General features: G+C 37.5%; 1 protein-coding gene across 1 annotated transcript; it reads left to right on the forward strand.

Annotated features, from left to right (window-relative positions):
* Nucleotides 1-4,936: 4,936 nt before the first annotated feature.
* On the forward strand, nucleotides 4,937-7,619 carry LOC148016989 (cyclin-U4-1-like). Its single transcript, XM_087662917.1, has 2 exons — nucleotides 4,937-5,879; nucleotides 7,303-7,619. The coding sequence occupies exons 1-2, from the start codon at nucleotides 5,374-5,376 to the stop codon at nucleotides 7,592-7,594; spliced, it is 798 nt and encodes a 265-aa protein (XP_087519043.1). The 5' UTR covers nucleotides 4,937-5,373; the 3' UTR covers nucleotides 7,595-7,619.
* The last annotated feature ends 8,348 nt before the right edge of the window (nucleotides 7,620-15,967 follow it).

Genomic DNA, 15,967 nt, shown 5'->3' on the forward strand with positions numbered 1-15,967 from the left:
GCTAAAGCGTGCTAATTGTAAATTTGGGCTATTTTTTAGCTTGAAGATGAATAATATATTAAATATATGCTTTGTGGAGCGCTCACACAAGGCATGGGGGGAGATTGTACCCAATTGGTCTTCTTGCTTCATGTCGTGCAAGTCTACTCTCTTGGATTCTGAGGAAAAAATAGAGTTATTTGTTCTTGGGGACCTTTCGGTGCTCACTACGTATGCATACGGCATCTGATTTGCGCACCAGTATCATCTTCGAAGGGGTTGAATAGTATATGTTGTGAAAAAAACATGATCCACCAACTTCCAATGGATTATTAATTGAACATGCAGAAGGCTACCAATGCACTAAGCATCCCACATGTCCTACTACTATGTTTATGAAACAAATTTTAGCTTTTCTCATTGTTGTAATGGTGTACTTCCACTTACCAAGGCTCATGAAGCTTCTTTACTATTTTCCACTTGATATTGTTGAAAAACTTACCATTCTCTATGCTTTTGATTCTTTAGTTTTCTTCCAAACAAATTGGCACCAATATGCAAGTCTATGTTGCTTCTATAGATAGAGGGAATAGTTCATCGCATAAGGCCTCCATCAAAATAGCATTGTGCTATCACCATTAGGGAATGACTATTTTAAAGAAAGTGGCTTTGGCTATGAATTCTTTCAATTCATTTGGAGTTCCTAAAATTTTACAATCTTCCATTGCTTCTCTTTCTCTTCAGTAGCACCGTTCCTTCCATTTTCAGCCTCTTTGGGTGCTTGTTGATGGTTGTTTTCCAAGGCTATGGATAAAATGAAGGCAACCCTCCCACAATAAGAAATGAATAGAAAAATAGGAAAAAAACATACAAAATCTATTTATGGAAGAATCAGTTCATGAATAGAGGAGGGTTTGACAAAGACCTCTCAGTCAAGTGTAACAAAAAATCTAGATCAATTAAGCTAAGTCATTGATCTCAAAACTTGAAAAAACTAGAAATCTCTCTCTTGAAAATGAATAGACTCACCATCTTGTTCATCATCCTCCATAGCTTCAACCATTGTACAATAGAGAAAGGAAAGAGGGAAAGGGAAAGAGAGGATAGAGAAGAGAGCAGAGATAAATTTTGGCACCATATAAGGAAGGGAATGCATGAGTGTTGGAAGAAAGGAGAAAAAGACTCACACAATCAACCATGCACTCCACCCCACCTTTTCCCTAAAAGATACACAATCCTTCATATTTTAAATATTTGTTAAAATATTGATATATTTATATTTTATAAGGCTTTGGCTTTTATGTTTTGATACTTTCTAGCTATGTGCAAATGCAAACATGCACACTTTCATCAATACCATTTATTGATGGATTTGGGCCCCTCATTTGACATCTCTTTTTGGTGATTTTGTAACAATGTTATTATTATTTTATTTATAAATAATGGAAATGTGATACATGAATGGAAAATTTTGTGCATTATTTTAATGCTTCTTTGGGTGTCATCAATTAGCCAAGGATTTAGACATCATATCTAAATATGAGATTAGCACTTTATATTAGCCTTAGTCTCTTTATCTTAATCTTAGATAGTTCATTTAGTTTCTCATGTGAATGAACCTTAGAAGTCATATGAATATTAGTTTTATGTAGTTAGAATAGTTATGGCCTAAAGAGATGCGATTATTCTCTATTTTGCTGACCATGTTGCATGAGATTATGAGACTTGATGATGGAAACATGCTCTGATAGTATGCATCCTATTTTTTATGCTCTATTTGTGTGTATTCTTTCAACAATATACTCTATTTTTGTCTCTCTAATGCTTCATGAACATTATGTAGTCTTTTCTCATGTTCCATAATTCTATCTTTAATTTGTGTGCTCATTTTTTGAAGTAGTAGGGTAGTTTTCTATAAGGCATGCAACAATTTGTTGTAAGGCTTTATGTAGCAATGCAATCTTGTTATGCATTATGCATAGACTTAAGGTTGTAACAATATCTACTACATAAGATAGTTGTTTCCCATTAGATACCACATATAATACACAAGAATCTTCGAAGGGGAAAATGCAGTATGAAGAATAGGAGCCCTTGAGTGCTTGGAGGAAGCGCTTAAAGAAGACAAATGCACTCAAGGCCAACCAAGAGCTCCAGGTGAGGTTGGAAAGGACATTGACTTTTTTTAAAAATAAAGTCTAAGAAGCAAGTTGAGGAACTCCAAGCTCCAATTGTAGGAATGCAATAGGTCATTGAACAAACTACAAGAGAGAAACAAGAGCATGAGTTCTAGAACAAATTAAAGGAGCACAACTTGGTGCTTATGGATCTCCAAAACTAGTCGAACAACCGTGACATGACACTTAAAAATCTTTTTTTAAAAAGGTGCAAGAGCTCTAGACTCAACTAAAGGAGCATGAATCAACATTTAAGAAGCTCCAATATTAGCTTAAAGAGAAGAGTGCTACCATGAATGAGCCTCAAGATAAACTCACGGAGCAAGGCCAAGTGCTCAAAGGCCTACAAAGCAAAAACTATCGAGCTAAGCACACATCTAATAGAAACAGCAACTCATCCGTGTTAAAATCAAAGTGGCCTAGGAGAAGGTAAAGATAGATTTATATGAAAGATGTCATCTGGAGCATCAGCAAATACAAGGCCAATGACGTGCTTCATATGTAAAGGTGCATGAGACTATCTCCACTAGCTTGTTAGGGGTTATGAGTATGGTAGAAAATGAAAAACAAAGGCTTTATAAGACCATCCTGATGAAGCTCTTCAATGACCTAGGAGTAGCCTTACATAGTGAAAGCCAGCATAGAGTACAAGTGAGGCCTACAAATTGGTCATGGTGAAGCAGTAAGAGCTATTCAAGGAAACTATAATGTCAGCCCAAATGCCTCAATCTAAAGATCCAAAAGAAGTTAAAGCTTAACTAGGATTGCTCTCCAATATCTTGAAAAGTATTGAAGAGATTCAGGGGATCAATTTAATGAACAAAAGGGCTAACTGAGAAAGGGGTGATATGAGAGTTGAGACAGAAAGGCTATGACAAGTATGAAATCAAGGCAACAAGTCTGATACAATCCAAAATGCTCCATTCAACATCTTCCATTGCCTAAGAGCCACCCATGGTCATGATACCCCCTATGGATATACTAGACCTATTAGATTTTGGCACAAGGGAGTTAGAAGAGCACCCAATAGATGAAGAGGAAGACCTAGAGTAATAGGAGCCCTACATAGCTATGATCTAGACTTTATGAGCTCAACCATAGAGAATAATAGAGTATCCCACTCCCTCTAAAATCCTAGCACAAGAAGAGGAAGAGAACCAAGAGAAAAAAATGCAAAAAGACAAGGAGAAGCAGGAGACTAGCCCTATTGTGAAATACAATTTCAAGGTCAAAGAGAAGAGCAGGTTTAGACAGCCACTTCTGTTATGCATTGTATGGCTACTCATACGAACAATTAAAAACATTACTATGAAATGGCTAGACCCTTTAGACATGGAAACTTATCAAAAGTCATGCAAAATCCAAGCTATATTAAAATACATTAAAATTATTTTTAAAAAGTCAATACACCTCCAGTGATTGCTCCAATGTCTCAATGATTTAGAGTTGCTGTGTGTACAAATATCTATGTTGTGACCTTGAGGGGATATAAATGTGTTCGTGAAAGATTTTTTATAACTAATAGTGAAATACTTGAATAAAGAGATGTTAATCTAATAGTATTGTAGCACACTAATACATGTGAGCATTTTCGTATTTAGGGTTGCTTTCAGGTGTTGTTTCTTGCCACTAGATACGCACACGATTGCGGTTGCAAGTTGCAAGAGAATCTATGGAGGATCGGAAGGTGATGTACAAAAGAAGCCCACACTACACAAATACAAAGGGAGTGAACTAATCGACATTCTCATAATTGAAAATGATTATATCAACTTAGGGTCATGATGTGGAAATGTAAATTTCTTTCTTCATGTTTTTGTATTTTGTTCATGCTCTCTCCAATATAATGTGTGCATGTCTCTCTCTATTCTTTAATAGCTTTTAAATCTTAACATTGATGTGAAGCATTGGCTTGATGTCATGCTTTGCATAGCCTAGGTGTGAAACACACACACACACACACACACACACACACACACACCTCCAAAATTTCAGGTGGATCTACTATCAAAAATGTTTTTCATGAACATTGCTAGTGATGGCTGGATTGGAGTCTGTTTCCACTCGCATATGGAACAACTAGCTTCCAAAAGAGATAGGAGGTGTCAATCTCATACTTCTTTGAAGCCAATTGATTGAACTAGGGTAAAAGACCCAAAAGATTGTCAGCAAAATTATGGCCCATCGATTTTTGCTTGTGAAGCCTCGTAATATTGCATTTGAAGAAAAATCATCTTACTCAATGGAGACAGAGCAATGAAAAAATCTGGAATACAGAGATCAAGTGAATGATGATGCAACAATGTTTAAAAAAAGGGTTTGCATCGAGGGAACAAAAAGAGAGCAAATTGAAGATGAAAATCTGTCACTCTAAACCGTAAGATTTGCTCAATCTTAAATCAAAGTGGAGCATTTTGCAACAAAAATGCAAACTTTTTGGGTGTGGAATGTCTTCCTTTGGGGGGTGGTCACCTATTGGCCAATGGCTCCTATACCCTAGCATGGTGGCAACCTATTGGCGTCTATACCCTAGCGCATGACTTCCTGAGCTACTACTATTGTACTTTCGTTGGTTTATGAAGGAGTGTCAGTTGTACATTTTATTGTTTGGTAAGAGGTTGTAATGGAGAGGGGAGTACGTCATGTGCCTTGAAATTTAATGCTTTGAGGGTGTGGGCGGGTGGCTAAAAAGGGAGCGGGAAAGCATTGCGTGGCACGCACTGAAGAGAGAGAGATTGGCCGGCGAGGGGGTGACGTGCATTTGGTGGGAAAGCAGATGCTGCAAAATAGGTAAAGCACACACGACAGGAGCATCTTTTAGGTAAAGAAAAGCTTGCAGTACCATAAGCCATAGCCACAGTCACTCACCCACATATGATATAGAGGTCCAATTCCTTGTATACTCAACCTCATCCTGAGTTCAAGTGCTTGCTGCCCTGCCCTTCTGCGCATTGGAACACCCCCCCCCCCCTCTTATGTTTCAGCTGCGAATTGAGCTATCACACACACACACACACATTTTCCCTCTGAATATCCTGCTGCACATTCCTTCTCTTGCTTTAATTGTGAATTGAGCCATCAATTTCTGTCTGTTTCCATTCCGAATGCGGCTGGCGATACGAGGAGACTTTCACCCTGCGTGTTTTCAGAGCAAAATTGAGCCATCAATTTGCGTGTTCCCCCTTCTGCTTTTGGCTGGGAGGGAGATGAACCAAGGATGACAGGACTCAAGATGCAAGCTCTGACAGAAGAGGAGGAAGAGCAGCAGGAGGTAGGAGGAGGATCATCTCTGGACAGGAGCGATGGCTGCTACCAGTATTTAGGGATCTATGCAGGAAAGGGAGAGGAACAAGAGCCGCGCCTTGTGCGTGTGTTGTCGTCTCTCTTGGAGAGGGAAGTACAGAGAGACAAGGCAGCAGACGTCAAGAGCATGAAGAAGAAGCAGCCGTGCCCATGTTCATCATCATCGTGTTGTGTGCAGCAGCAGCGTCATCATCTGACAGCCTTCAATGGCCTCCGGGCCCCCTCCATCGGCATCCGCAGCTACCTGGCCAGGATCTTCAAGTATGCCAAGTGCAGCCCTTCTTGCTTCGTCCTGGCTTACTCCTACTTGGACCACGGCCTCCGGCTCCTGGGCGCCACCCGCTCGCCCATCACCCCCTTCAATGTCCACCGCCTCCTCGTCACAAGCATCATGGTGGCAGCCAAGTTCCTAGACGATAGGTACCTCCCCCCCCCCCACTCCTTTTCTACATTGCAAAATAAAGTAACTTTTCATGTCGAATCAGCATCGTATATCTAGATCCCATCCCTAACGTTTTTTAAACAAATGAAACTTTTTAAAATATATTCCATAATCTATGAATTAACAAGTATAAAAATTAGATATACGAACTCACTTGGAAAGAAAATGTAATGGGGGATTGCTCGATGACACTCTATTAACACTTTTCCCTTACTATTTGAGAACTTGGGGGCTAATAAAGTGTGTATACACCAATTTCACAAATAGGCCTTTTTGTCTCAAGGAGTATCGTCGCTCTTTGTATCACCTTGGCCTTATGCCATATGCCATTAGGGTGTTTTGTAGCATATGCTATATTCAATGTATTGCTAGAACATTTTGCCATTACTACATGGGTAAGAATACCTAGATTAATGTTATATATTATGAATTGCCAAATTTGTTAATAGTTTTCAAACCTTTGAAAAACAAGAGGAAGAGCATGGCATCATTGAGCTTTAGCACTAACCAATATCTTATATATAGCCTCGTTTTGGTTGCTTATTGTTAGGCAACTTATTGTGCTGTGGAGGTTATGCATTTCTTGTTTTGTATGTGCAAAGGGAGGTTGGTTGGTTGTAAATATGTTTTTTGTATCCAATATGTATGGTTTAAATCTACAATGTTATATCCAAATAAAAGCTTGATGTAGATGTAAATTGTATTTTTCAAAGAAATGCACACACGTAACAAGAATTGGAATCATTTAATACTCTAATGTTTCCAAAGTGTGCTGTAGATTTGTGTGCTTAAAGAAACCAATTGCTTAAACATATATTGAGGCACCAAACCAATAGTAATATATGATGTCTTGGAGCAATGAACTCTTGTCTTGTAAGTTTTGCTGATTCTATAAAGGTTGTGGTGGTTGGTTTTGACATATGTGGTCTCGAAAAGAAATGTCAAAGAATTTTAATTGACAGTGAAAGTAATGGTTTTGGTTCTCATGTCTACATTGTAGCTAGTTTTTAAAGTGCATTATTTTGGAAACTACATTTTATTGCACATTGCTAGTATACTTATGCAAGAAAAGTACGATTTGCCACTCTTCTTTTCGATTGGATTGGACTTTGTGTGTTTTGTTTCTTGCTTAAGCCTTCCTACCCATGAGGATTGGTTGATATCCCTTATTAGAAGCTTAGAAGAGAAGAGGTTGAAGCAATAGGCACTTTTCTTTTTGATCGAATTTGGTTTGTGTGATCTCTATTTCTTGCTTAGGCCTTGGCTACCCCTAAGGATTGGGCTATGCCCTATAAGTTGGAAGTTCAAAGAAAAAGAGGTTGCAAAGTTTATTTCTTCAAATACATGAGGTTTGTCACTTTTATTAAAATGAGAACTAATGAGTTTTTAATGATGATGCAGCCACTTTAACAATGCATACTATGCCAAGGTTGGAGGTGTTTCCACAATGGAGATGAATAGATTAGAGGTAGAGTTCTTGAGGTGTATTGGGTTTCGTGTGCACATCACATTAGCTACCTTTCAAAGCATTTGTAACCGTTTTAGCAAAGAAGCAGCCATGGAAGAGTTGCAACCCTTATTTCTATTACCAAAGCAATCAACTCTCAACCATTGCATTGATTATCATTCTCGAGATTTAGAAGAAGATACTAGGAAAACAGCCACTTTACTTTGTACATATTCTGGAGTGTGATTTTTTATGGAAAAGATTTAAGACTTATTTTGTGTTTTGGTCCCAAAATTTATAGGCCAATTATTCATCAATTACTTTTTGTACACTTCATAGTTATTGAAGCTCTTGTCTCATCATAATGAAAAATGTAGAGTATCTAATATTTCAGGACTACATATACTTCATTGTATGTAGAGAAGCCTTTTCATGTCAACCATGACTATTGTGACTAAGTGGAAGGTCATGAACTAGGGAATATAGAAATGTATAAATGTAAACAAAGTAGAAATACAAAACAAAAAAGTACTTGAGTATAAAACTTGAAATGAAACCAAAGCATCTTCTTAACATTGAAGAGGAAAGTGAAATGGAAAAACAAAATCATCTTGTTGGTCCATGGCTTCATGAATAAAAATTCTTTGTGTGACAAAGTAGCACTCTCATATTGTGTGAGTTTCAAACATCAATCTCTTCATAACTTTTGGCACATGCAACCTTTCTTGGATAGTAAGTAGGTTTCTTTTTAATCTCTTTACTCTTTCCCAAGTTTTATGTTCAAAAGATTGTAAAGATTGATTAGATATTGAAAGAATTTTCAAGTAATAAGTGTCTATTTGAGAGGTTACATGTATGCACTTCGTAATACTATATAAGTTCTTTGTTAATCTATTGAACTAGATTATCAAGTAATTTTGTAAGTCTTGGGGTTTCAAGTGGTATGGACCTTGTGACCTTAAAGGCAATAATGAAAATCAAGAAGACTTGGTTGCTAATCTAACTAAATTGTGGAGTGGAATCATAGAGAGTGTTAAGCAAACTATGGGCAATAAGAATATGAAGTTAGAAGAAAACATCTCCTAGATATTGACATTTGTCCTCCCTTTAGTTAAAATAGTGGCTAGGAGAGGAATGTACTTGTTAAGACAAGAACTTTAGAAAGTGTACCATTGGATAAAACAAGAGCACATCATAAGGTCTTTTAAGGACTCTAGCAAGCTGGGAGGTAGTGGCTAGCAAGTGCTTCAATTTTCAACAATTGATTGATTAGCGAAAGTTGTTTGATTTTGGCTTTCATTACATTAATAAGCTAGAATGTGGGGTAGGTTCTATGCATTAAGGTCATAAGATTAGGTAGCACTTTAGAGGAAGTGGAAGTTGAGTGACTATGCAATGTATGGTTGTTATTTGAGAAGTTAATAGCTTCTTAGGAGAAGAATTGCTCATTAATGATTCCTCTTAATAATTAAGTGTTTCTTTGGAAAGCTATCTATGATGCTATTTTGATTGGAGTGAAACTTCACAAAAGTAGATTTACAAATGCATAAAAAATAAATCCCTTAGACTCCTTGTTGAGATGGATCTATTCCTTTAAGTATGTGGCATGATATTCTTTTGTCTCTAAATCCATGGAAATTATAAGAAAGAGGTAGTACCTCGTATCTTTGGATAGACTTTAGGACACATAAAAGGTTCAAATTCCTTGGAAGCCAAACTATCAAGGATTTTGTATTATAAGTTGTGTGGTAGGCTAGACTCGTTAATGATAGGGGTGAAGTGGGAGGTGTAGGATACACGAACTTATATGTCTAGGTAGTCTTTAAGTCTTATCTCATAGTGAAATATCAAGGCTTCAAACCAAAAGGATCGAATGTGAGGGTCCCTAAACTTCTAAGGTCTCTCCAAAAACAACAATCTAATACCCATCTACGAAAGCTTACTTTGTAACCACTCAAAGATGAGAGTAGCTAACATTGTAGTTGGTTCATAAAGGGTGGCAATCTGTTAGACTTCCATCGTCTCAAGGATCAATACTCTACTACACCATTTCCCTAAGATGGTATTAGTTGGGTTTTATCCTATTAAAGGTGTGGTCACACTCTAGTGGCCCTTCCTAAAATTTTATTGGTTGGAAAGTTATCTAACTTATTGGTTCCATCAGTCCATAAGAAGGGAAGACTTGCTTTTCACACCATGCATACAACATTTGGTTATCTATGATATTTTTACTACAACTTTGTTTTAGCATATGCAACAACCTTCTAGATGTAAGCAAGTTAACTTTGTATACTTTTTTGCTTGTTCACAGATTTCAAAAGCACGGGTTCTGTAGCATTAAAATATGCGATTTTGTGAAAAATTTTGAAATATAGAAAAGCATCTTTATGCTTACGAAATTCTTAAATATCAATATATTTTCTTAGTATTAAAAAACATAAAAACTAACTTTATCTTGTATTAAGCGAATTAAGAAGGATTAAATAGATGATCAAGATTATTGATTAGGGATACTTCTTAAAAGAGAAGAATTCCACTAAAAAAATAAAATCTAATAAATTTCTCCCAATTTAGGATGATCTCTAGATTCTTAATGGGATTAACGATCAATCTTTGACAATAATTATGAACAAAAGATCATATTCAAATATCTACGATAATCAAGAAAAATGACAAAAAAGAGGAGGGTTAATTGAGGGTTAAGAGGAAGGAAAGCTAGAAAATCAAAACCGGAGGGAAATTGGGAAAACCTAAGGGTTATAAGAGAATCAAGTTGAAAAGGGTTGCCTCCAAGTTAAGATCTTGCTAAATTTCCTTTTTGATGTCAATCATAAAATCAAACTTGTATATGGAGTAGGTCCAATAAAAAAGGCTTTATCAAATTCTAATCCTCAAAGTTATTGAGTTGAAAGTGCAGCTCAAGCAGTTATTGGATTAAGGCTACATCTAGCCAAGTAATTTGTAATGGGGAGCTTGGGTCTTGTTTCAAAAGGATTGAATCCTACATCTTTGCATCAATTACCATGGGTTGAACCAAATTGACATCATAACTTACTTAAATAAGATAAATAATATGAAGGATATATTTAGATCATTTTGGAAATATTACATATGTATAAGTGTTGTGCTAACAAGACCAAGCGTGCATTTTTTCAAGAGATAGATTTAGTACCTTGGATTCATCGTATGTGAGAATAAAATAATAGTAGACTCAACCAAGGTCCAAGATGTACAAGAATGCCGACCTCCAAAGTTGGTTATGGAAGTATCCAGATTTTTAGGATGGATCAAATGGTATCGGATATTTATTAAGGATTACATATTTATCACCACACCCATCATTGCCTTGATCAAGAAGGACGCTTGTATAGTGTGGACCCAAATTGAGCAATCTAGCTTTGATAGACTCAAGTAGAGTTTAGTAACAGCTCCCATCGTAAAGCTTCATGCTCCAAACTAGCAAGAGGGGCATCTAGTGGTCTACTTCTCAAGGAAGCTAAATATAAAGAAATTATGCTACCCATGATTTAGAGCTATTAGCTATGATTCATGATTTTAAATTTTGGAGGGGTGAAAGCATGTTAATCCTCACATAATACATGCCCATGGAAAGCTAACTTAGCACAAATTCTAGATGTGCTAACTAGATCCAAAGACAACTAACAACAAAAACATTATCTATCATAAAAGCTCTTGAAATGAAGAATCTTAATGTATGACCTTTGAAAAAATTCGGTTTCACTTGCAAAAATTTTAAAGTGCATTAATTTAAAAAAAACTCATTGGTATCCTATAGCTAACAAGCGAAATAGTATAGTGTATTAACATGCTTTCACCCAAAGACATTACTTAGAAATAAGTTTACATTAGCAACTAATCATAAAAGTCTCAAATGGATCTTCACCCAACCTAATCTAAACACGAGACAACAAAGATGGATTGAGGCATTATAACAGAATGACTTCGAGATCAAATATAGGCCAAGTAGTTGCAAAAGCATTTCTCAATGCTCTCATCTTGGCAAAACCTTTAAGAGTAGAATCACTAGCTTCTATGCTGCCAATGCCCAATAACACCATTATCCATATTGTGAAGGAGAGAAGCCAAAAAGGATCCAAAATATCAATAGTTAAGAAAGGATGTTCAACTTAAGGACCAAGATCCTAAGTCATAGCTTATGGAGATTTATCTATCGATGAGGATCTTGTATACTCCAAGAGGAGGCTATGCATTTCAACTAATCAATAATTAAAGAAGAAGATACTTTGGAAAGCTCATGATTTCCCATTTTCAAGGCACCGTGGCTATGCTAAGATACTCAACATAGTTAGGAAAAGCTACCATTGGGAGAAGCTAAGAGGTGATATACTTAAATAAATCATTGAATGCCTAAGCTTCCAAATAGTAAAAGCAAAGCACATCAAGATATCAAGGAATCTTCAACTTCTTGATATTCCTCAAATGAAGTGGTTGTTCATTACCATGAATTTTCTCATAGGATTGCACTCAGTCTAGAGAGTATATAACTTGATCATGGTAATTGTGGATATGCTAATCAAAGCAACCCATCTTCTCCCTATTAAGACAAACTAGAAGGCTTTAGACATTGCAAGATTGTTTGTCAAGGAGATCTTCGAAGCTTCATGGTTTGCCAAAAAGGATTGTCACTGATCAAGATTCCCTATTCAATTCTTGATTTTGGAGGAGTTTATTTGAGGCTATTGAAACACACCATTTTTTAGTACAACCTACCACCCACAAGTCGATGATCAAACAAAATAATTCAATCAAGTCATTAAAGACATAATAAGAGGCTATTGTTGCAGAGGACCTTAATAGTGGATGCAATATCTACTCTTATTCTTATCATCAAATTATCAAAGTGATTCCATTCCAAGGCTTTTGCATGGTATGGGAAAGATTGCCTTACTCTACTCTAACTTCTCTAATCCCACACTAAAGGTGAAAGTTTTCAAGATGTTAGAAGGAATTAATGAGCAAGTTAAGACAATAAGACAAGATATTCAAGCTACTAAAGATCATCAAAAGACATACACCGGCCTTTAAAGATAGGTATGGATCTTCAAGGAAGGAGACATGGTTTCCCTCTGTGTTCATCCCATGAAGAGTTTGCTATCCTTGGGTGAATTCAAGAAGCTGATCTTAGATATTGTGGACCTTATCAAGTGCCTAACGACCAATGCATACAAGTTGCTACTTTCTAACAGATTGAAAATCCATAATGTCTTCCACATCATCCTACTAAATACTTATGAACCCCAACATGTTCTTGATGATCAACACACTATAATGCCAAGCCAAGCTTAGTCCTTGAGCTTCAACCTAAAAAGGTACTTGATGTAAAAGAGAAGATCCTTAGAAAAGGAGAGGATATGATTATCAAACTCATGTTGGTGAACATGAGGTGGTGAGATCCACAAAAAGCCAAGTAGCCATGTAGTCATCCATAAACGAGAGAGAGAGAGAGAGAGAGAGAGAGAGAGAGAGAGAGAGAGAGAGAGAGAGAGAGAGAGAGAGAGAGAGAGAGAGAGAGAGAGAGAGAGAGAGAGAGAGAGAGAGAGAGAGAGAGAGAGAGAGAGAGAGAGAGAGAGAGAGAGAGAGAGAGAGAGAGAGAGAGAGAGAGAGAGCAATGGTTGTGAAGATACAATTGAATCAAAGTCCACCTCCATTTTCCCATCAAACCCATCTTCTCCACGGTTCCATTTAGCTTGTAAAATCATCTTCACCTATCTATAACTCTTCATCAATTCACTAGACTGTGCATTCTATTCCCTATACATAGATTCACCATATCAAGTTTACTTATCTATAATGACGATCATAAATTCTCTATCCTAAACCTTCTTATTGAACCTGAAATTTGCCTTATCCTCATCCTTTATCTTGTCATTCATAAAACTAAAGAGAAATCTTATCCCATCATCTAGACTCTAATCTCTATCTTATATTAGAGTTCAGAAGGAAAAGAGATGGAAACACATGATCAGGCCCAAGGGTAGCAGACAGCTCCCTACAGTTCATTCTTCATCATCCACACACAGTCACTCACTAGTGACTCTATGTACAATACACACTCAAGGATAAACTGACCTAAATCTAATTATGGTTAAGTCAGTGTGACTTAACCTTATTTACTAAGGTAAACAACTGACAGAAGACAAAATGAGCTTGAGTCTCAACACTCCCCCTCAAGCTCAAGTAGGATACTTGACTCCAAGTAACTCTCTGAAATGCACAAACTTATCTTTACCCAATGACTTGGTAAAGATATCTGCAACTTGGTCTTCTGTCCTCACGTGGACCAAATCAATGTCACCTGCAATCACTTTTTCCCTGATGAAGTGATAGTGTACCTCAATGTGCTTAGTCCTAGCATGATAGACATGATTACTGGCTAGGAGCACACTACTCATGTTGTCACAATAGAGTGTGACAGGCCTGACTTCCTGCATGCCTAAATCATCAAGAAGCTTCATGAGCCATGCTGCCTCACATGCAGCTAGTGCAGCACCTCTATACTCTGCCTCAGTACTAGAGAGTGCAACTGTAGGTTGCTTCTTACTGCTCCAGCTGATCATACTACTACCAAGGGAAAATGCATACCCACTAGTAGATCTCCTGTCATAGGTACTTCCTGCCCAGTCAGCATCTGTATATCTTGTAAGCTCCAAAGGCTTACCATGCTCATAGAATAAACCATAATCTGATGTAGCCTTTACATATCTCAAGATCCTCCTCACTGCATCCAAGTGTGGCTTCATAGGCTTTTGCATGAACTGACTAATCAGTCCAACTGAATAGCTAAGATCCGGTCTAGTAATGGTAAGGTAAATCAGGCTACCCACCATTTGTCTATACATAGTGACATTCTCAATCTCATGTCCAACATTTGCAAGTAGCTTAACATTTTGTTCCAATGTAGTGCACAATGCTTTGCAATCCAACATACCACACTTGGTTAACATATCCTGTGCATACTGCTTCTGCAACAACCAAGTACCATGAGATGTAGAGATAACCTCAATCCCAAGGAAATACTTCAGATCTCCCAAATCTTTGACCTGAAATTCAGCATGTAACATTTCCTTGATCTCTCCAATTCCTGTGACATCATCACCTGTAATGATTAAGTCATCCACATAGATGACTAATACTACATAACCAGCTCTTGTCTTCTTTGTGAATAGGCTATGATCAGCCTTGCCCATAGTAAAACCAAGTTTTTGTAAGCATGCACTTATCTTAGTATTCCAAGCTCTAGGTGCTTGCTTCAGCCCATATAATGCTTTCTTCAATCTACACGCATATGTAGGAAAATCTGGATGTGTATAGCCCTTGGGCTGATCCATGTATACTTCCTCAACCAAATCACCATTGAGAAAAGCATTCTTCACATCCATCTGATACATACTCCATCCTTTAGATACTGCCAATGCAATCACTGTCCTCACGGTTGCCATTTTAGCAACAGGACTGAATGTTTCCTCATAATCAAGACCATATTGTTGTGCATACCCTTTTGCCACAAGTCTTGCCTTGTACCTTTCCAATGTGCCATCTGATTTGCATTTCACTTTGTATACCCATTTGCAACCAATAGCCATTTTTCCTTCAGGCAATTCAACCAAATCCCAAGTGTCATTTTCAACCAATGCTGAATATTCCTCATCCATTGCCTTACACCAATGATCATCCAAAATAGCTTCAGAAAACTTTGTGGGTTCCTTGAAGCTAGTGACTTTTGCCATATATGCATAGTGTCTTACTATGTAACCACTGTATGTAAGCCTATCCATAGGCTTCCTGACTCTTTCTGATCTCCTCAACTGAGGTGCAGTATGAGACTCTCCTCTCTCATGAGGTGGTATATATCTATGTCTCACACCAGGAGTCACAACTGATGGAATGCCAAACTCACTATCCAAGCTGTCAGTACCAGGTGAATCATAACCACAAGTGAGTGGCCCTGTAACATCATCAAGTTTTCCTTTGCCTTTATCCACATCTCTCCCCCTCACTGACATACCTGTGTTAGTGGACAAAGATGCTGAAGTCCTCAATCTACCTGTCCAAGGGCTAACTGATGTAGTAGCATTTTTAGAAGGCCCAAAAATTTTTGCACTTTCATTTGTACCTACATGTACATAAGGCTCGTGATAGCCATCCTCATCATTCATCACAGTGATCTTCTCATGCCATGATTTCAGCTCATCAAATACCACATCTCTTGAGACCAATGTCTCATGAGTGGAAGGATTGTAGCATTTGTACGCTTTCCTATCTTGTGCATACCCAATAAAGATGGCCTTTTCTGCCTTTGGATCGAGCTTTTTGCTCTTTTCATCTGGAACATGGACATATGCCAAGCATCCAAAAACCTTAAGATGATTGATGTCTGGCTTTATCCCATAAAGCCTCTCATAAGGAGTCACCTCATGTATACCTGCTGTTGGTGTACGATTCATGACATACACTGTAGTCATTACAGCCTCTGCCCAATATGCATTTGGTAGGCTTTTCTCATTCAACATGGCTCTAGCCGATTCCATGATCACCCTGTTTTTCCTTTCTGCCACACCATTTTGTTGTGGTGTGTAC

Source organism: Lygodium microphyllum, chromosome 22, assembly GCF_053477565.2.
Source record: "Lygodium microphyllum isolate KBCC chromosome 22, Lygodium_microphyllum_v1.1.10, whole genome shotgun sequence".
Taxonomy (NCBI): Eukaryota; Viridiplantae; Streptophyta; class Polypodiopsida; order Schizaeales; family Lygodiaceae; genus Lygodium; species Lygodium microphyllum.

What these genes read in the sequence shown, in the direction of transcription:
- LOC148016989 (XM_087662917.1), top strand. Translation starts at nt 5,374, where the DNA reads ATGACAGGACTCAAGATGCAAGCTCTGACAGAAGAGGAGGAAGAGCAG. An exon ending in GCCAAGTTCCTAGACGATAG is followed by an intron (nt 5,880 to 7,302) that starts GTACCTCCCCCC and finishes ATGATGATGCAG; the next exon opens with CCACTTTAACAATGCATACT.